Here is a 21,485-nt window from a genome sequence, read left to right on the forward strand (position 1 = left end):
CCTACAAAGAAAGTCATAAAAGGAATCCTATCCATCAATATTCTTTTTACCATAATTGGAAGAATGGAGGCCAGATTTATTTATTTTACCTTAGAGTGCATGATGAGGGAAAGTAATTGCATAACCCTGCTGAATTAATTTGGAAATGTATACTCTAGCTGGAACCCAAGAATACTGTAAAGCAGCCAGAGTATGCAGGTTCGGATTTTTACACTAATATTAATACTACTCAACCAGCAGTAGGACCCAGATACACTGTCATCTTAAGATTAAAAAACTAAACCTGCACAGAAACCTAAAATGATAACCTCAGTTGGCACCAGAACAGAATAGTAAGCTGGAAAAGCAACTGGCAGATAAAACAGCAGTCTCAAAAGGACACTATACTTCAGTACTATAAAACAGAGCTCCCGAAAGTGGGAATGGCAATACAGCGCTGTTACTTAGGAAAGCTGAGAAATTACCATTGGGGAGTTTAAGCGACATCAACCTGGAGAAGCGCAGAATTATGAGAAATCAATCCTCTTGAAATAAAAATATTGTATTATATGTGCATTTATTTAGCTTTTCAGTTCATTGCCGGATAGGTGTCACTCTACACTGTGGGTTGTGCTTGGTTGGAAAGATGTTGCATTGTAGTGTGATCAGTATGTAAATTGTTTTGATATTGTTTGTGATCACCAGAGTGAATTTGGTTTCCTTTTTTTAAACGCTGCTCCTAAATGTGTAGGGAAAAGAATATAAGCGAAGGATAGAATGTTAAAATAGTTGCTTTTTCAGTGATTATTCTTTCCAATTGCGATGTGATCACCCTCTTGGTAAGTGTTATGTGTCAGATGTGGGTGCTTCTTTGCATGGGCTTTGCCTTCAACACTAGTGTGACCTCTTGCATCTCAGAAAAAAGATCAGCACTTCAGGTCTAAAGCGAATACTGTTGTCAGTGACTATTATGTTCGTGGAATGTAGCTGTAGATACACACGCTGTGCATCTCTTAACTGGTGTGGTCTCTCTCTTCCTAGTGAAGTGGTTAGTGTCGCCTGCGAGAAGAGGACACTCTCTGTATTCTCAGGCTGTGGACGACGGCTTCTGCCCCCAATCGTCCTCCCGTCCCCCATCTCTACCTTGCACTGTACAGGCTCCTATGTCATGGCTCTGACTGCAGCTGCTGCTCTCTCTGTGTGGTGAGTACTCAATGTCAACTGGATTGAAAGCAGTGTTTGTAAATCTTAGTAGTTTTACTACAAGCAATGTCAGTAAATCAAACATCAAAATTGTGTGGGGCTCGAGGAGTTAGGTTATGGTGAGAGGTAGTGAAGAGACCAACTTCTCCAGAATGGGTTGGAGTGCAAGGATGAACATAATTGGAGAGAGCAAGCATCCTAGTCTTGTACTTCTGTAGAGAGCAATATTACTAGAAAGCATCCATTGGTAATAATATTAGCTCTGGGTCGGGGGTACATTAATTTGATTGTTTTGATTACTTTCTGTGGAAGGCCATACTGTTTCAATGATTCATACATCGACTCAGAGACATACGACTCAGAGACATCGGGGTGGAAGGTATCGCTCTGGCATGGCTCTCGTCATTCCTAAACCACCGCACCTTCCAGGTCTGGGAGAATAACACCCGCTCCCTAGCTATCCCCCTCCAGTGCGGAGTACCACAGGGCTCTTCGCTGAGCCCGACATTATTTAATATCTACATGTCCCCACTGGAGGAGGTAGTGATTCCGTTCGGAGTGAAGATTATTAGCTACGCTGACGATACCCAACTGGTAGTATCCCTATCCCTATCCCATCCCAACCAAGAACCACCCAATCTTCACAACTGCCTTTCTGAAATCCATGGGTGGATGAACAAATCAGCTCTGAAACTCAACGGATCCAAAACAGAAATCATGCTTCTCAGTCAAAAGGGGCCCACCCTTCCCCCAAACATCTGGCCCATCTGCCTGGGAGAACCCCCGGCCCCCAAGGAAGAGATCAAGAGCTTGGGAATCTGGATAGAGAAAGACCTGTCCTTTAAAACCCAAGCTAAAAAAAACGCTGGGATCTGTTTCGGGCTTCTCAGATCAGTCAGGAAAATTCTGCCCCTGCTCCCACAAATCTCCCGGAAACTGCTGATCCAAGGCCTGATCCTTTCCAGGTTGGATTACAGCAACACCATCTACCTTGGAGCACCTGAAGCCACCCTTAATAAACTGCAAAGAATTCAGAACGCCGCGGCCCGACTTCTTACCAAAACCCCGGCCAGATCCTCGGCCAAACCAGCTCTGAAACTCCTGCACTGGCTCCCAATAAAAGAAAGAGTCGAATTCAAGGCTCTTTGTCTGGCTCACAAACTCTTACAGGACAAGGGCCCCCCCATACTCAAAAACGTTATCACGCCCTATAAAGCCACAAGATCCCTCTGTTCAGATCACGAACACCTGATTACAGTCCATAGAGTGAGAAGGGCACGTACAGGAGGCCGGCGATTCTCAGTGAACACGGCTAGGCTATGGAACACCCTCCCTCTCAAACTAAGGACGGAATCCGATCACTCCCGCTTCAGGAAACAATTGAAAACTCACCTCTTCCCCTGATCCACTCCTACTCCTCTCCTTGGCACTCCACCATCTCTGCTGTCTCGGTTTTAGCGCTGGGATGCTTCCGGGTTACTATGCGCTCTACAAAACCCACATTCATTCATTCATTCATACAGATATTTCCATTCAACCCAGGCAGCTGCCTCTTTTTGGCGTTAAGGGCAGTTCCACACAATCACAACACCATCACCAAAACCGGTCTGGTCTTCTTTGATTGTGGTATGATTTGTTACAGTCAGGAAGCTGGTGTCTTCGCAAAGCTTTTTACAGTGTGTTTAATTTTTGGTGATCTTTGTCTTCTTTCGGTATCAAAGTTACAGGAAACATCATTTACAACAAAGTCTTTTCCACGCATGACGTTATCAACGATCCACTTACCCCGCAAACGTTTCTTCAGCGCGGGTGCCTTCCACGACCGTCTTTACCACGCAAGTGGTATTCCTTTTGGTCGTCCTGCTTGTAAGTTCTGCGTGGCATTGGGGGGTTGGGGTGGTCTCCCCCCCCATAAAAAAATAAAAAATAAAATGAGCAGGCTACATACATTAAAAAAACGCACTACAGTGTCATTTAAAAGTAAAAGAAAAGAGCCGCACCAAAGACGTGGCGTGTACGTCATAATTGTAGTCCTTTTTTTAGTTTTGGTAGACGTGTTTTGACGCATATTTCAATGGTGGATGGAAGTAAGAGCTGCTGAACGTAACGTTTTTTAAATGCGATGTTAGAACTTGCGTTCTAAAAAGCTGCGTGGTAAAGCCACTTGCGAAGTAAAATTCGCGTGGTAATGCCATGCGGAGTATTTGTATTCGTGGTAAAGTCATATATTCCAAAGTTACATTAGACTGTGCGGAGGAGTCTTGGGTGAGTGATTATTGACAAAGAACTTGAATGGACTTGTTAATCTTTGAAGTAGATCTGGTAAGAAATGTTGGTCGAATTGAAGGTTGTATTGTGAGAAAGTGCCATCCTTCTTGCATAGGTATGCCCCCACTTTTTCCTGAACTGCTGATGTGCTTTGACTGAGTGTGCCCTGGGCTCCTGCCAATCATGTGCCCATGGCCTGTGTCCCTTCCCTAAAACTGTGTTGAACCTAAAACCCAATTGGCATCCCTGGCCACCTGTTAGTCGCTAGTAAATGGTACCCTAGGTACCCAGGGCATGGTGACCAGAGAAGACCCCTAAGAGCTGCAGCACTTATTGTGCCGCCCTTAGGGGCCCTGTACCCTGACACCCACACACTGCCTTTGCAGGCTGAGTGTCTAAGTACAGAACTAAACAGAGAGTCGGCATGGCCCACATCCCTGTGTGCCATGCCCACAAACCCACTGCCCTGGCATACATCGTCACTCCTCTAGCTGGGTGCTCTATGCCAGTGGTCGGGCACAGGTGCATGAGCCTTGTGCCCCTACAGTACCCAGGGCCATTCCTAGGCACTGTAAGTGCAGTGCTGCCATTAAGAGTATATGGTGCTGGAAGGTCGTCATTACAAGCTCCACAGCACCATGATGGCTTCACTGAAGACTGAGAAGTTTGGTATCAAACTTCTCAGCACATTAGACCTGCATTGATGCCAGTGTGAGATTTAATGTATAATGCACCAGAGGGCATCTTAGAGATGCCCCCTGAAACCTAAACCTGCAATCCACGTCTGGACTGAGAGGCTGCCTAGGCTGCCACACAGCAGACATGTTGCTGGACCCCTGGGTGGAGAGCCCCCCGCTCTCCTGGGCCTGCAACGATGCACATCCTGGGTAAGGTTCTAGGTCTCCTCCCCCAGGATGGGCAGGGGATGTTTCAAAGGCCTGCCGCCTCTGTGTGCTTCTCCAGACCTTTTGCTGTACCCAGCAACTGGCCCCCACCAGTTCTGACCCCCACTCTGGCGGGAAGACTGGCGGGAAAACCTACGTCAGGAAGGGGGTGTTCCAGCCTGTGCCAACCCCACTCCTAAGGTGGTAGAGGCGAGGTGAAGCATGACCCCGGGCTCCGGCCATCTTGAAGATGGGGAGCCTTGCCCAATCACAGCTAGGCTCCTGTCCCACTCCCACGGAGAGGAGCAGACTAGGGGGTGTACCCACCCCAGGACAGGGACCTATTGGTCCCTGCCCTTGCCCTACCTGTAGCACCCCTAAATTCAGTGATCGAGGCATGTGGGCTGCTGAATTCATATCTGTGCATAGATCGACGCCTAGTGTTGGGTCCGGATGATTGCACATTGTTGTCCTGGAAGAGTCTTCGAAGTATCACGAGATAGGTGGCTCCTCCCCTGGACTACAATGCGCATGGGCATCCACTCCATCCTCAGATTGTTTTTTTACGCCATTGGGTTCGGATGTACATTTGTTAACTCGAGTTCGGAATCTATAGAAAACTTCCTTTTGGCCAAAAGGCCTTTAGCTATCGTCGGTATTGTCTTTGCGATCGGTGCCCAGTACTTGTTCCAGCTCTGTCCCCGAGCCGGACATCCAGAGGAGCCGCGTGGCTTTTCGGCACTGAAGGCCCGGTCGACACCAGAGGCCTTATCGACGATCCATCATGGAACGGAGCCCGTTCAAGAGATGTCCCGTTTGCAACTCCAAGTATACTCACATCGATGTCCACCCGGTGTGCAACAAGTGCCTGTCTCCGGATCACGATGAAGCCAGCTGTATGGCTTGTTCTTGGTTCCGCTCCAAGAAGACGATTCGCCTTCGACGCGCTGCGCGGAAGGAGGCCCAGCAGACGGCACCTGACCCGGTGAACATCTTCGATGCCGAGGAAGACGAGGGAGTCGAGCAGGAAGTTCGAGAGAACCTGTCTGATCCTGCATCAGAGATCGACTCCAGTTACGACGCAGATGTGGAAATGGTCGATAATGAAGACGTCGTCGACGAGGAAGGAGATGACAATGAGGCCTTTGGGGCGTGGAAGATAGCTCGAGCGCGGAGCTAGGCCCAACCGTTGGTACGGGGGCCGCAACCAATTCACTCGATAAGGCTCAGGTCGAGGGATCGCCACATGGCCTTACCCGAGATCGTACACTTGGTTCTACAGCCTCGCCTCAAGGCCCGGCTACGGACATTTCTAACGAGCCATCGGTTGACCGATCGAAATTGAAACCGAAAGCATCGGTGTCTACACAACCGAAAGCACTGGACGCTAAATCGAAACCAAAAGTGCGTATTGCTTTGGTCGGTTCGAAGACCTCTGAACCATCGGCACCGACAAAGCAGAAGAGTGTTATCGACCCGGTGAGGTCGCTAAAGGTTGTCGAGCCAAAGACCGGGGCACCGAAGAAACTGGTCAAGGACGTCGACCCGAAGAAGTCGGCGCCGAAAGCTGTCGACACAGACAAGGGACTCGGAACTCAGAAAGTTCTCGATCCTAAGCATCGACCCGACAAGGCTAAAAGCAGTACAGACCTAGAGTCCACACCTGGCGGTGGCTCGAAGGAACCCGTCGAGTCAACACAGCCATCCGCCTCCTTTTCGAAGCAGGTGTCGGACTCGCTGAAACGCATTAAAGAGAAGGCTACTACTGTCGGACCAAAGGCTACTCCACCCCCGAAGCCGGTCAGTAAACCTCCAAAATCGTCGTCACCCATCCAGTTCATGCTGCCGCCAAAGGTGGTACCTAAGGCCTTCGCCCCTAGGACGGCCGTCGAAGCGACCAAGAAGGTGTCCATGGGGCCGAAGCCTACAACTGCGGAGGTGGCCACCAAGCATCGACAGCCTCCGCCTGAAGATCAGTCAAGGCAATTCATCGACGCCGAGACGGGTAGACTTTCTATTTTCAAGCGAAAGATCGCCCCTGAACAGCCTATGGAGTCATATAAAATTCCATTAAAGAAGAAGAGGGATTCTGCTACGTCACCTCTTCTCTTTGAACCTATAACACCACATGGCCAAGACACTGCTCCTATCTCGCCCACATACTCAGATGTGGAGGCAGGGGATGGTGACAATGAGGAGTACAGTTATCCTGTAGACACTGATCCTGAAGATCACACTGAACCCTGGACAGACGCTGCTGACCCAGGAGATCCACACACTGCCCCAGACAGTCATGTCTATGCTGTGAAAACCTTGCCTACTGAAGACACGGCTGCGTTTAATGCACTTATTGAAAGAGCAGCAAAAAATCATGATATCCAGCTCCATGCTGACCCTATTGAAGAGGATTTTTTGTTTGACACCTTCTCAACCTCAGAGAGAACTGTCAAGACTCTACCAATGCTAAAGGTGTCCTAAAACATGCTGGCGACATTTTTAAGGAGACCACAAGGGCGAGGGTGATAAACCCCAGAATTGAGAAAAAATACAAACCAGCACCTGGGGACCCTACGTATATCAAGGGACAGTTGCCGTTGGACTCTCTGGTTGTTTCCAATGCCCGGAAGAGGGCAAACTCACAAACAACGGGTGATGCTCCTCCCCCTGACAAAGAATCGAAAGTGCTAGAAGCATCAGGGAAAAGGGTGGCAGCTCAAGTGGCCAATATCTGGAGCATCTCCAACACACAGGCACTCTTAGCCAGATATGACAGGGCTCATTATGATACACTTGAAACCCTGTTACAACACTTGCCAGATGAATATAAGGAGGCAGCAGAGATGCTAATACAAGAAGGGAAACTTAAATCAAACGCATCTATCAAGTGTGCGCTGGACGCAGCAGACACCGCAGCCAGGGCAATTAATACAAGTGTGATGTTACGGCGACATGCCTGGCTGAGAATTTCCGGTTTCAAGCCCGAAATTCAAACCACCATAGAAAATCAACCTGTTAACCCTGATCACTTATTTGGCCCAGAGGTGGACACCACCTTGGAAAAAATCAAAAAGGACACTGAGACTGCTAAGTCTATGGGGGCTCTACAGTCGCAGCAGTTCAGGGGTGGTTCCTTTCGTCGCTCCAACAATAGAGGAGCTTCCAGAGGGAAGCTGTCCCAGCAGACACAATACAGTAAAGGAGGCACGCAGACCACCTACACCAAACAGAGTAGGGGTGGCTATCGTGGAAACAGCACCAAGGGCAGAGGTCGTGGAAACAGCTCCCAGTCCTCCGCCACTAACAAACAGTGACGTCTTGTCACTGCCCCCCGACCATAACACACCGGTCGGGGGAGACTGCAACAGTTCCTGCCGGTCTGGAAATCCATCACTACAGACAGGTGGGTGAGGCAGCTTATCCAGTACGGTTATTGTCTGGAGTTAACATCCACTCCACCCAACATACCCCCAAGACACCGTCCTATGTCTACAGAGCATTTGCTATTATTGCAGCAGGAGGTAGTCGTCATGCTGCAAAAAGGAGCCATAGAGCTCGTGCCTGTGGAAGAAAAAGGTACAGGGGTGTACTCACTGTACTTCTTGATCCCAAAAAAGGACGGGTCCCTCAGACCCATACTGGACCTCAGGCCCCTAAACCAGTACATTATATCAGAACACTTTCACATGCTCACATTACAGCAGGTTCTACCGTTACTCAGTCAGGGAGATTTCCTCGCAACATTAGATCTGAAGGATGCATATATCCATATACCGCTTCACCCGTCACACAGAAAATACCTCAGGTTCACCATTCAGGATCAGCATTATCAGTTCAAGGTCCTCCCTTTCGGAGTGACCACGGCGCCCAGGGTGTTTACCAAGTGCCTGGCGACAGTGGCTGCACACCTACGGAGACAGAACGTTCACGTCTACCCTTATCTGGACAACTGGCTTATCCAGGCGAAGTCGGCCCAGCAGTGTGCCGCCCACATGTCTCACACCATTCACCTCCTTCACGATCTGGGATTTTCACTGAATTATCCAAAGTCCCACCTTCAGCCCGCCCACGTACGGCAGTATCTGGGTGCGACAATAGATACTCTGGCAGCCAAAGCACAGCCAAATTCAGTGAGGATCAACAGCATGCTATTGCTGATGCAACAATTCAAACCACAACACTCACTTCCAGCACGAGTGTTAATGCAGTTGATAGGCATGATGGCCTCCTGCATCTTCATAGTCCCGCACGCGAGACTACACATGCGTCCGCTTCAGGAGTGCTTAGCACGTCAGTGGAATCAGGCTCACGGACAGTTAAAAGACCTAGTGTTAGTGACCGGTCGCGCATACAACTCTCTGCATTGGTGGAATCCACAAAACCTTTGCAGGGGCCGAACGTTCCAGGAGCCTGTGCCACAGATTATTCTGACGACGAACGCATCTCTCCAGGGATGGGGAGCTCATGTACTCCACTACACAGTGCAGGGACTATGGACCGCACAGCAGAGGAAGATGCACATCAACCTTCTAGAACTGATGGCTATCTTCATGGCGATGAAGGCATTCAAGGTACATCTGTGCAACAGGGTTGTGTTGATCCGGACGGACAACATGACGGCCATGTACTACATACAGAAGCAGGGAGGGACACACTCTCCACAGTTGTCTCATCTGGCTCAGAGCATGTGGAAGTGGGCCATTCAGAGGAACATCTTCCTCATGGCGGAATACCTCCCGGGTAAGGACAATCAGATGGCGGACCTGTTAAGCAGGTACAGCCACCAGATGCACGAGCGGGAAATACATCCATCAGTACTCCAGCCGTACTTCCAGCAGTGGGGTCATCCAGAGATAGACCTGTTCGCCACAAAGGAAAACGCCAAATGCCAAAGCTTTGCCGCCAGGTTCCCACACCCACAGTCGCAGGGCAATGCGATATGGATGAACTGGTCAGGCATATTTGCGTACGCTTTTCCCCCAGCACCTCTAATACCGCTGGTGGCACGCAAGCTGAAGCAACACTCGATGACTCTCATCCTCGTTGCTCCAACGTGGACACGCCAACCATGGTACACCATGTTTCTAGAACTATCAGTGGTACCGCATCAAAGGCTGCACCTCACACCCAGGTTTTTGACGCAGAGCCATGGCGACATTCAGCATCCAGATCCGCAACAGCTCAACCTGGCGATCTGGCTCCTGAGGTCTTAGAATTTGGCTACCTCAACTTGCCTCCTGACTGTATGGATATTATAAGGGAGGCAAGAAAGCCCACCACCAGAGCATGTTATGCGGCAAAATGGAAGCGGTTTGTCGTTTATTGTGCCGACCACAACATCAACCCGCTAGATGCATCTACTAACAACATCATTTGTTATCTGTTACATCTATACAAATGCAATCTGGCCTATGCTTCCATTCGTATACATTTGTCCGCAATAGCAGCTTATCTCCAAAACACGCAGCATCTCTGACGTTTCAGAGTGCCTGCCATCAAAGCCTTTCTGGAGGGACTCAAACGAGTTATTCCTCCCAGACACCCACCAGCGCCTGTCTGGAACCTAAACGTGGTCCTCACCAGGCTGATGGGTCCACCTTTTGAGCCTCTACACTCATGCGAGATTCAATTCTTGACGTGGAAAGTGGCTTTCCTAATAGCAATCACATCGCTACGACGAGTTAGTGAACTTCAGGCACTAACTATCCAGGAGCCATTCATTTTTTTTTTTTTTTTTTTTTAAATATATTTTTATTGCAGGAATCAGTAAAACAATACAGTAACGACCAGTATCGTATTATAAACAACTTATACAAGATATAGCCCACCGACCCCCTTCCATAACGTTGCTATATAGCCAATCAGCACACATCCCTGGGGTTGGGCGGCAAATGCAGCTGGGGTCAGTAGGATGCTGGAGCTGGTCCGGATAACACACTGTCCGTCATCTGCTTTTCTAAACAAACCCCAAAAAGAAACCCCCCCCTCAAAATTCCCAGTTACTGTGAAACCCCCCCTCCCCCACCATCAGCGCCAGGGAGCTCAGCAACATAGGATCCACTGCTTGACCCACGGGGAAGGTAATAGTGCTGTCAATGCTAATGTTTAACGGGACTCGGGTCGAGTTGCTTCTTCACTTTCGGAGTCGCTGGGGGTACAATAATCTCTGAGGGCCTGCACCAGCGTTTCCCATTCTAACGCGGCCTCCTGCGCCTTCTCGTTGCCCTGCCTCCAAGCCAACTGATACCGCAGCGCGCTCTCACCCGCCGCCCATTTCAAAAGCTCACTGTGCCATCTGCTGCCTGTAGGACCAGCTCGTGCCTTCCAGTTCCTGGTCACCTCTCGCTTAGCAAGCAGGAGCCCCAGGTCGATAAATTTACTGGTGATTTTATTCCGGGGGGTATGGGGGAACCAGTGCAAGAGCCCTACCGCCACATCGAATGATAAGTGCCTCCCCGTCACCTCTTCCAGAGTCGCCGCCACCACCTGCCAGTAGGACGTCAGTCCTGGACAGGCCCATAGCATGTGTAGGAGGTCCGCCTCCTGAGCCGGGCACCTAGGGCATTCCGCCGAGGCCGTGGCAAAGTAACGCCTGATCTTTACCGGGGTCAGGTACGCCCTATGGAGAACATAATAGTGGACCAGTTGGAAACGGGCGCCACGTGTGCCCTTCCAGGCACGTCTCACCAGCTGGGACCAGGTCGTCTCCGGGATCTCCCTACCAATGTCCTCTTCCCAGCGGGACTTCAGTGTGGCGAGAGGAACCAACCCCTCGGCAATCAACCTACCGTAGAGGCAAGTGACCGCCTTCACCGTGCCCGCCGACATCATGACGTACTGGCACACCTGAGACAATTGAGGTTCCTCTAGCCCGTTTTGCCAGTGCGCCTTGATCGCTCGCACAATGGCCGAGTGCAGCAGAAAGTCGCCCCGGGGGATCCCAAAGCGGTCAATGAGATCCTGAAAGGACAGGAGCGCTCCGTCCTCGTACAGGTCCCCGACGAGCTGTAAACCGGAATCCTCCCAGTCCGCCAGTCGTGACCAATCTCCTCCGTGTGGGAGGGCCGTCAGCATCCCCAATGGTATTTCAGGCGCATATGGCGTCCGTAGGCGACCTCTGTTATGAGCCCGATTCCAACAGAGTCGGACAGTCCGCTCCTCCATCGACAGGTCCCGTAGGACTAGGCGCTGTCGCAGCGCGATAAAGGAGAGGACGTGCCTGGCCATACCCGTCCCTCTACCGTCCTCCGGGCCTCTGAATTCCCTGGCTATCTCCTGGGTGTAGGTCTGGAGCTGCGCCGCTAGGTAATACTTCTCGAAATCCGGCACAGCGAGCCCCCCCTCGTCTTTCGGCCTCATCAGGGTATTGAGGGCCACCCGCCGCCGGCCCGTTCCCCAAAGGAACCCGACCACCATAGAACGCAAGCGACGAAACGTAGCCGGTGGGACCCAGATCGGCAAAGTCCGAAAGTAATACAATAGTCGGGGAGCGCCACCATTTTGAGCAGGGCGATGCGTCCCGCCACAGAGAGCGGCAGCGTGGCCCAAAAGTCCATGCTACCTCGGAGTGCTCGTATGCAACGGGCAATGTTTCCATCTAGGAGGTCGGGTTGGTCGTGGTACACAAATACCCCAAGGTATTTAAAGCAGTCGGGCTCCCATCTGATCTCCTTACTTAGCGCAGGAGTGGGGGTACCCCTACGCATCGGGAAGAGGCAGGTCTTAGACCAATTCACTCGGAGGCCTGAGACCGCTCCGAACTCCGTCAGCGCTAATTCCGCTCCCCGTAATGCGTCGACCGGGTCCTCCAGGAAGAGCAACAGGTCGTCCGCATAGAGCGAGACGTAATGTGGGCCCGCTGCTGTCCATAAGCCCGTATAGTGGGCTCCCGAGCGAAGATGCATCGCTAGTGGCTCCACCGCTAGTGCAAAAAGAAGCGGGGATAAGGAGCACCCTTGCCGCGTGCCGCGCTCCACCGGATATCGCGATGAAATCAAAGGGCCCGATCTAACCCTGGCCGAAGCGGAAGCGTAGAGGACTGCTGTCCATTTGACAAATCCCTCCCCGAGGCCGAATTTCCGTAATACCGTGCATAGGTAGTCCCACTCCAGGCTATCAAAAGCCTTCTCCAGGTCCACCGATAAGACTACCGGGGACGGGGCATCCACAAATGGTTCCCCAAGCAAGCGGAACAACCTTCGGATGTTCATGGTCGTATTTCGCCGTGGGATGAAACCGGCTTGGTCTTCATGCACTAGGGAACTCATATGTCCCAGCAACCTCGAGGCCAAGATGCTGCTCAATATTTTGTAGTCCACCGTCAGCATTGAAAGGGGACGGTAGGACCCCGGGTCAGACGAGTCTCGGCCTGGTTTGAGGAGAGGAACCACCAACGCCTCACACATCGAGCCAGGGAGACGACCCAATCTCTTCGCCTCCCTGTAGACCACCAGTAATCGAGGGGCCAAGAGGTCAGCGTAAGCTGCATAGAACTCCACCGGAAGGCCATCTAGGCCCGGGGTCTTGTTCCTCGCCATCCGTTTGATGGCCCCGCGGATCTCCCCTAAGTCGATGTCAGAACCCAGGGTTTCCGCCACTCCCTGTCCTACTGTTCGGAGTTCCAGTGGGCTAAGATAGTCGTCAAGCCGGTCTGGGTCGCGTGCGGAGCGACTGCGGTATAAACTTTCGTAGTAATGCCGGAAGCAACTAAGAATCTCCGGTTGGGTGCACACCTCGGTCCCATCCGCCCTACGCATATTTGTCGTCGTTTGGGACTGGCGCGTAGGGTTGGCCAACCATGCCAGTAACGCGCTCGACCTGTCGCCCTCCGCAATAGACCGGACCGTATAGGCCTTATAATCGAAACAGCGGAGCCGTTCGACCTCCACCGCTACCTTCTCCCTCGCCTCTACCGTTTGTGTTTGCAATTCCGGGTGTCCGGGGCGGCTAATTTCGAGCTCGCGGAGCGCTCGGTCCGCTGTGTCTAAGTCAGCCAGGATAACACGCCGCATGCCCACCTTCTTAGAGATACAGTAGCCCCTCACCACCACCTTGAAAGCGTCCCATTCGAACGCCCTAGTACTCGCGGAGCCGCCGTTGGACGCAAAATAATCCGTGATTTTCTCCCCTAGGTCCGCCTTGAAGACACTGTCCTCGAGGATCTCGGGACGCATCTTCCAGGTGGGTACTGCCGGTGTCCCTGGGAACCAGCGAATGTCCAGTAGGAGGGGGTTATGGTCCGAGATGGTCCGCGATAGGTACTCCGATCGGACCGCTGCCGAAACTAATTCGGACGAACCAAGAAAGCTATCTAGTCTGTCATGCAGCTCATGAAGGCTCGAAAAGTATGAATAATCTCTAGACGCGGGGTGATGCGCCCTCCAAATGTCCGTCAAACCCCAGCGGGTCTGCCAATCTTGACGGCCCTTAGCCGCCCGCCGGACCGGGGAATCGGGGAGCGGGGGATGCGAGCGGTCTATGTCTACATCCACTACAGAGTTAAAGTCTCCCCCCAGCAGGAGGGGCCCGGCGAAAAAGTGGGCCAGCGAGCCCGATAACCTGGAAAGGAAGGCAGTCTGGTCCACGTTAGGAGCATAAACACAGCAAACGTTCAGGTCCCTCCCTCCTAGCGTGCCTGATATGGCCACGAAACGCCCCTCTGGGTCCAACACTGTCCTCGTGACCTGGAAGGGGACTCCTGCCCTAATCCATATTAGTGCCCCCCTGGCATAAGCAGAGTACGCCGTGGAAAAGACCTGCCCTCGCCACCTACGCTGAAGCGCCGCCCCTTCCGCCTTGTTCAGATGCGTTTCCTGCAGCAGCGCCATTTGCACTCCCCTACGCACTAAATAAGCATGGACCTTGTGACGCCTGGACATAGTGTGAAGCCCCCTCACGTTCCAAGTAATACATTTCAAGTTAGCAACATCAGCCATTGTCCCAGAGTGTTCTTGCACAGTCTCCCCGTTCGGGTCCCCACAAAGAAAAAGCATCAATCCTCCCAGCGCTGACGGCGGCCATTTTCCCCAACCAGAACCAAACCACCCAAAACCAATAAAGCCCCCCCCCCAACCCCCCCAGAACAGGACCCAAACTACACCATCTAGATCCCATCCAAACCTCTATGGAGATCAACCCCAAAATCCCCACTAGTCCTACGGTCGCCACCGTAGGAAGGCCTTATGGGCCAGGTGCGGGCTGAGCGGAGGCAGTGGGCCCTCGTCGCCCAGGCTACCAGGACTATAGTAAGCCCCCCCCTGTGTCAAAACCTTCCGGGGCAAGAGCAGCAGCCCCCCAACCCTCCCTCCTTCGTTGTCAGCAATAAAGAACGGCAACCGCCTCCCCCCTGCCGGGCCCCCACCCAAAACAAGGCAGCATATCCCGTTACCCTTGTCCGTCCAAAAGGTCCTCCACTGATTTCGGTGTGATCACCGGTGTATGGGTACTGTCTGCCACTGAGTCTTCCGAGTCCGATGGTGCCCCCTGAGCACCCGGGTTTTCTTCCTCCTCCTCGATGACTTCGCCTCTTGCTCCCGACAGTTCCGACAGAACTTCCAACACTCCCCTCCGCTCCGATGATGTCTCCGCAGTTGAGGGCCCACCCGTGCGGCCGCGGCGGTTCCTGACCCTCTTAGATCGCCTCCTTTGTTCCGGCTCCTCCGCCTGATGGGTCGAGGCGCTATAACCATCTTTCCCTGTCCGGTACAGTTCGAGCCAGTCACAGACCTCCTCTGGGGTGTCGAAGAACTGGGTTTTGTCGTCGACAATGACTCGGAGCCTTGCGGGAAATAGGAGTGAATATTGGATGCCCTCACTCCTGAGTTCACGCTTAACCGCCAGGAAGGAGAACCGCTTGCGCTGCGTCTCGTAGGTGTAGTCAGGGAAGATATTCACCTGACTGTTTGCAACCTGGTACGGGCCATTGTGCCTGGCGGCATTTAGGATCAGGTCTCTGTCCCGGAAATGTAGCAACCGCGCCACCACTGGCCTCGGGGCTCGTCCCTGCTGTGGGGGCCGTGCTGGGACTCTGTGGGCCCGTTCTAGAGTGTAAAAGGAGGACAGGCCCTCCGGGACCACCGTGTCTCGGAGCCAGGTCTCCAAGTATCGCACCATATCGCCATCCTCGATTTTTTCCGGCAGGCCCACCACCCGAATGTTATTCCTCCTGTTGCGGCCTTCCGCATCCTCCGCCCTCCGTTCGAGGGTCTCGATTCGGGACATGGCATCCTTTATCGTCGCAGCCAGGGTTCTCTGCGCCGGTTCTAAAGTCTTCACCGTGCCCTCCACCTCCTTGACCCGGTCCGAGAGTTTACCATGGTCTGCCCTAAGGAGGCCCAGGCCGGTCGCCACCTGGGCAATGTCCTGTTGGAGGGCCGACCGAGTTGCCTCTATCGCTTCCAGTACACGGTCGAATTGTTGCTGGAGTGGTGCGCCACCAGGTCGTTTAGGGTCTCCATGCTCTTCCTTGTCCTGGGCTTCAGAGTCTGAGGTGGTCTGGCTGGATCCCTTGGCTCCTTTAGGTTTCCCCATGCTGCCAGGGGCTCTCTGCGAGGGTCCCGGAGTGGGCGTCTCCGTGTACAAGTGTCCAGCACGACCTTCCCGGGATTTCGTTCTCAAGTCTGGTACGGGCGATCTCCTTCTCCAGAGCCTGTGGAGACTCCGCCGCTTCGGCTCACGCCACCGCCACGGCGTCCGAGGGCACCGATAAGGGGGCGGAGACAACCGTCGCCGAGTCGGGCAGGCCCGTTCACCCACTATAGTTCCGGGGCGAGGGCCACCACCTCCCTCGGTTGACCTGTGGCGCCAGAGTGTCGCGCCATCCATGTAGTTGGGCTGGCCAGGAAATCGTAGCTAGTTGCGGAGTCGCGGTGCAGACCACCGCCTTGAACAGAGGGCACCCGCGCCCGGTGCCCTCTAGTGCGTGGGCACCCGCCCGGTCGTCTAATAGAGTATGAACCCGTTGTAGAAGGTCCGAACCTGCCAATGTCCAATGTCTAAAACAACTGAGGATGGTGAAGCCGGGTGCCAAGTGACACCCGCGCGACCTCCTCAACTCCGTATTTTCGATCAAGGGGACAAAGGGGTCCGGGCGCCATGTTGGGTCGCACTCCGCAACTCCGCAAACTTCGGCATTTCTTCGAAGCCACCCCCGTCCAAACTCCACCAAGGCCCCCGGCAGGGTGTCGTCGCCTCGCTCAACCGAATGCGGGGTCTGGGGCGCCCCTCAGCCTCCGATGTTCAGGATAATTTCGGGCTTAGTCCCGGAGCCGAGCTCTCAGGCGACCATCGCCATCGGCGCCCAAGCCACGCCCCCCCCAGGAGCCATTCATACAGATTCACTCCAATAGGGTGGTACTCCGCACTAACCCTAAGTTTCTGCCTAAAGTGGTTTCACAGTTCCATATCAATCAAACTATAGAACTGGCAGTGTTCTTCCAGAATCCTGAGTCAGTGGCAGAGAGAATGCTCCACACACTAGACGTCAAAAGAGCTCTAATGTACTACATAGATAGGACCAAAGATTTTAGGAAAACAAAACAACTGTTTGTTGCCTTTTCGCCACAACACAAAGGCAACCCCATTTCCAAATCAGGTGTAGCCAGGTGGATCGTTAAGTGCATTCAGATTTGCTATCAAAAGGCCAAGCGTACATTAACGGTTCCCCCAAGAGCCCACTCCACGCGAAAGTTGGGGGCCTCCATGGCTTTCCTTGGAAATATTCCTTTAGAAGACATATGTAGAGCAGCCACATGGTCTACCACACACACATTTACAAAACACTACTGCGTAGATGTGCACTCCAAACAGCAGGCAGCTGTAGGGCAGGCTGTTCTAAAAACACTTTTTCAAACAGCTGAAGCTGGCACAGGCGGCCGCCGCTAATGGAGGGACTGCTATGTATTCTTTGCACAGATATGAATTCAGCAGCCCACATGCCTCGAACCGAATATGCTACTTACCAGTATGCATCTGTTCTTGGCATGTAGGGCTGCTGATATTCATATTGCCCGCCCTCCTCCCCGGCGCCTGTAGCGGCTGCAGCACTCAGATTTACTCTTAGCATGGTCATCACTTACGGTGTTACACTCCATCTTTGCCACAATGGCGAAAAACAATCTGAGGATGGAGTGGATGCCCATGCGCACTGTAGTCCAGGGGAGGAGCCACCTATCTTGTGATACTTCGAAGACTCTTCCAGGACAACAATGTGCAATCATCCGGACCCAACACTAGGCGGCGATCTATGCACAGATATGAATGTCAGCAGCCCTACATGCCAAGAACAGATGCATAATGGTAAGTAGCATATTCGATTTAGGGGCTCCCTGAACCTTCCTTCCTCAGAGCCCGATAAGTAAAGAAGAAAGAAGATCAAGAAGAAGACGACCCGCTGTGCAGCTGCTAACAGGGCTACACCAACTGACTCTGCCCCAGCCCTACCGGCCTGTCGATCCTGGAACCTGCTCCTACTTAATCCCGGCGACTCCTGCAGACAGCAACCTTGGGACACCCGGAAGACCTGCCTGCCTTGACCCTCTTAAAGACTGGGACCCCCATAAGCAGAGGATCTGCTTCAACAACCATACCCCTGGTGCCAGCCAGGAAACACAAGACCAACCCACTCTGCACCCGCCGAGCCCGGCCTGTGCCCGAGTGATCCAAGACCTTGAGAACGTCCACCTGGCGACTGGGACCCGAAGTCCAGTGCCCAAAGACCCTCCTCGATGAACCAGACGACGCCTGCAGCCTCAGAACTAGGGACGCCTCCAACTGCGACCAGCTGAGGGTAAGATTTCCCGACGCCCAAATACACCCCTACACCTGGCGCCCTGCGGCTCCCTGTGCCTTCCTTTGGGGTACCTACCTCTTCTCCAAGATCCCACTTACCTCTCACAGTGGTGGTCGCACCTGAAGAATCACTGTTCCCGAGTCTGCAGCCTTTGTTCCCTTTTTACCTTTCCCATTGAATAACATTGAGGACCCGATGGCTCAAAAGCACCCTGCACCCAGTCGCCCGAGTGCCTCTGGCAGTGCACCCTGTGTCCTATCCTACTTTCCCATTTGCCTTGAGCAAATGACCAGGAGCCCAGCTCCCACAGCTGCGTGGCCTGCTATCCATCAGCCACCCACTCTCATTAGATAACATTGGGCCTACCTACCTCTGCACCCTGCTGCCCTCTGTGCCGCTGAGGGTGAACCAACTGTACCTCCCTGACCCTGGGGGACCCCTGAGTCTATGTCCAGAACCCTAACTTCACCAGTCGAGTACTCACCTGGAAACCGATAACTCACTTTCCTGCCTAGGATAACATTGACTGGTTTTACTTGAAAAATCTTCTAAGTGTGAAGTTTTGAAACTCTCAAATATTCCTATAAAATCAGCCAAGTAACAAATTTTGAAATACTCACCTGGAATCAGGAGAGAAGCCAGTACTGTACCTTTCAGCCCAGTATTGAATAACAAAAGTAAGTTTAACCGTACTTACCCATAACCTGAATTTTCTCACATAGGAAACCATTTACTGTTTTTTCTCTGAAATTTCTTCTGTCTACTTTCGAAAATTACAAATATTGCTTAAAAATTGTACCAACTACTGAACCGTAAATACTTACCTGTCTTAGGTAGAGACCTCAGTACTGAACCTAGGAGTCCAGTCCTGGGTTACAAAAGTAACGAGAACCCACTTTACCTGTGACTTGAATTCCAGTCCATTGGATAACATTGCTAGTTTTTCACTAAAAAGTGTCAACTTTTAAAATACCTTTTTATTCTTTAAAAATCACTGCAATAACTAAAACGTTTTTACTAAACTGGTTTCAGCTTAGACCTCAGGACTGAATCTAGGATCCAGTCCCCGAGTTACCAAAGTAATCTATAAATTAATCAGCTGCATTTATGTAGAAAAACCCATTGAGCTCAATGTTATGTTATGTTAAGTAAATTTATTCAGCGCAACAGCTACCCGTAGGTTTCCCGGCGCTATGGAACGTCAAAAACAGAGAGGGAGAATGCCAGAGAAGTGATCTATTGATTAAAGAGCCAAGTCTTTAGGTCCCTACGAAACTTATAATATTGTGGTTCTGTGCGCAGCGAGAGTGGCATGGAGTTCCAGAGTACTGGGGCCAAGTATGAAAAGGAGCGTCCCCTCATCCTGGATTTCTTAATTCTAGGCACTAAAAAGTAGTGCTGATGAGCAGAGCGAAGGGATCGTGAAGGGTGGTAGTGGTGCACCAACGCTTGAAGATAGTGTGGTGCGACTCCGGCATTTATCCTATGCATAAAGAGAGAGATTTAAACTTAATGCGACTTTCCACCCTAAACCAATGGAGATCACGAAGTGCAGCCGAGACTGACATCTTTGCAAGAAGATTGCAGAGCAGTCTGGCGGCCGCATTCTGGACTGTTTGTAATCTGTTCAACACCCCCTTGCCCACTTCTATATACAGCACATTACCGTAATCAAGCCTAGAAGTGACAAGCGCCTGAATTACCGTTCTCTGAGTGGGCAAAGGAAGCATCCAGAGTATCTTTTTGAGCCATTTCAGTATGACAAAACAAACGGAGGCTGCTTTACTTGCTTGTTGTCTCACGGTAAGCTGGCCATCAACCACGAGGCCCAGATTACGGGCAGATTGAACCGGGGTTGGAGGAGGCCCCATGTGAGGGGGCCAATGTTGCGGGCCCCATAGGATTTTATCTTTGCCAAAGAGCAGAAGCTCCGTTTTGTCCCCGTTTAGCTTCAGTTTGTTGTCATACATCCAGCTGGCAATGTTAGTGAGGAAGTGTTATTATCAGACTTGGTAGAGAAAGAGTGAATAAGCTGGGTGTCATCGGCGTATGAATACACCGTGAGCCCTGCATGTTCTGCTAAATGTTAAATTGTGTTTAGAATTGTGTTGGCTATTGCAACCCCTGTACCTATTGTGTTTACAAAGCTTATTGCTTCTTTGCAAAGTCATTACCTGAGAGTACTCCTATTGAGAAAAGTATCTTTTGATACCTGTTGGTTTTAAAAATAAAACAAGTATATCTTTTGATATAAAAACAATTGGCCTGGAGTTCAGTCATTGAGTGTGTGAAACCTTTTGCTGACTGAGTGTGTACAACAAATGCTTTACACTGTCCTCTGGTACTGCCTTACTGCTCGACCAAGCTACCACTTTAGAGAGTAAGGTCACACCTGACTTTACCCTCTGTTATACCTCTGGGGATTGGGGACTCTATACACACTGTACCTTACTTTGGTCCATTATATATAGAGCCACTTTCTCACATATATCCATCAGGTGCTGTAGCTTTTTTTGAGTGTTATGGCCTTGATGGGTTCTTTGCCGTGATGTCCCCTCTCAAGAATATTAAGTGTTTGTGACTTAACCTCCTTGAGATAATGTCTGCTTTGGTCCTGGGTATGAGTGCTTTTACTATTTATTGAAATGGCAGAAAGTATTGTTAATATCGGTGTCCTTGTTTTTAACAAGACTGTCTGTGTCGCTAATGGAGGCAATTATTTTCCTTTCTTATTATTGTTTGTTATTTTGCCACCTCCATTGCCTGCCCTATAATACTTTGCTTTGACTGAGAGAAGGAAACAATCTGTGTTTCGTGAGATGATCAGCATTAATTTGAATGTATAGATCTTTTAATTGTTTGATTGCTTTTAAAGTGCACAGATTTCTGTTTGAGGCTTTTGTCCCTTACAAGGCAAATAATCTCTCCCTGCAAGGTTACACTTTGAATGCTGGTTCTAGCGGAAATAGGGTACTTGTTGATTTGGAAGAATTCTTTTGAGTAGTCTGGAATTTTTGGATGAACTTTTTGTCATCAATTAAAATAATATTCTATCTACTACATGTGTTTGTGTTCTAGTGGGTGGGCATATCAATAAACATCTAAATCGTTGTGTGATCTAAAAGTTGGATTGGGACGATTTCTGCATATCGTGAAGTTAAGCAGGTTCTTATCACCAACAGGATTTCCTATCCAGCAGCATTGTACCTTCACTAGCTAAGATTAGGTGTGCATCAGTGCATAGATCTTAATAAGGGCAAACGTAGAGCCTACTTACCATTTAATGTCTGCTGGGGATGAAATTTGAGAAGCTTTGATTTTCTTGTGATGTAGTCTGGTGACTTTTTTTTAAACATCGGCTTTCA

At 51.2% G+C, this 21,485-nt stretch overlaps 1 protein-coding gene across 2 annotated transcripts in view; it reads left to right on the top strand.

Annotated features, from left to right (window-relative positions):
- Nucleotides 1-21,485, top strand: part of HIRA (histone cell cycle regulator) — a 436,977-nt gene that overhangs the window by 323,384 nt on the left and 92,108 nt on the right. For both annotated transcript variants that reach the window (XM_086942648.1, XM_086942649.1), the window contains exon 19: nt 1,021-1,182. In XM_086942648.1, the coding sequence (XP_086798774.1) occupies nt 1,021-1,182 (162 nt within the window). The remainder of the gene's footprint in view (nt 1-1,020; nt 1,183-21,485) is intronic.

The sequence above is a fragment of the Lissotriton vulgaris genome, chromosome 11, assembly GCF_964263255.1.
Source record: "Lissotriton vulgaris chromosome 11, aLisVul1.2, whole genome shotgun sequence".
Classification (NCBI taxonomy): Eukaryota; Metazoa; Chordata; class Amphibia; order Caudata; family Salamandridae; genus Lissotriton; species Lissotriton vulgaris.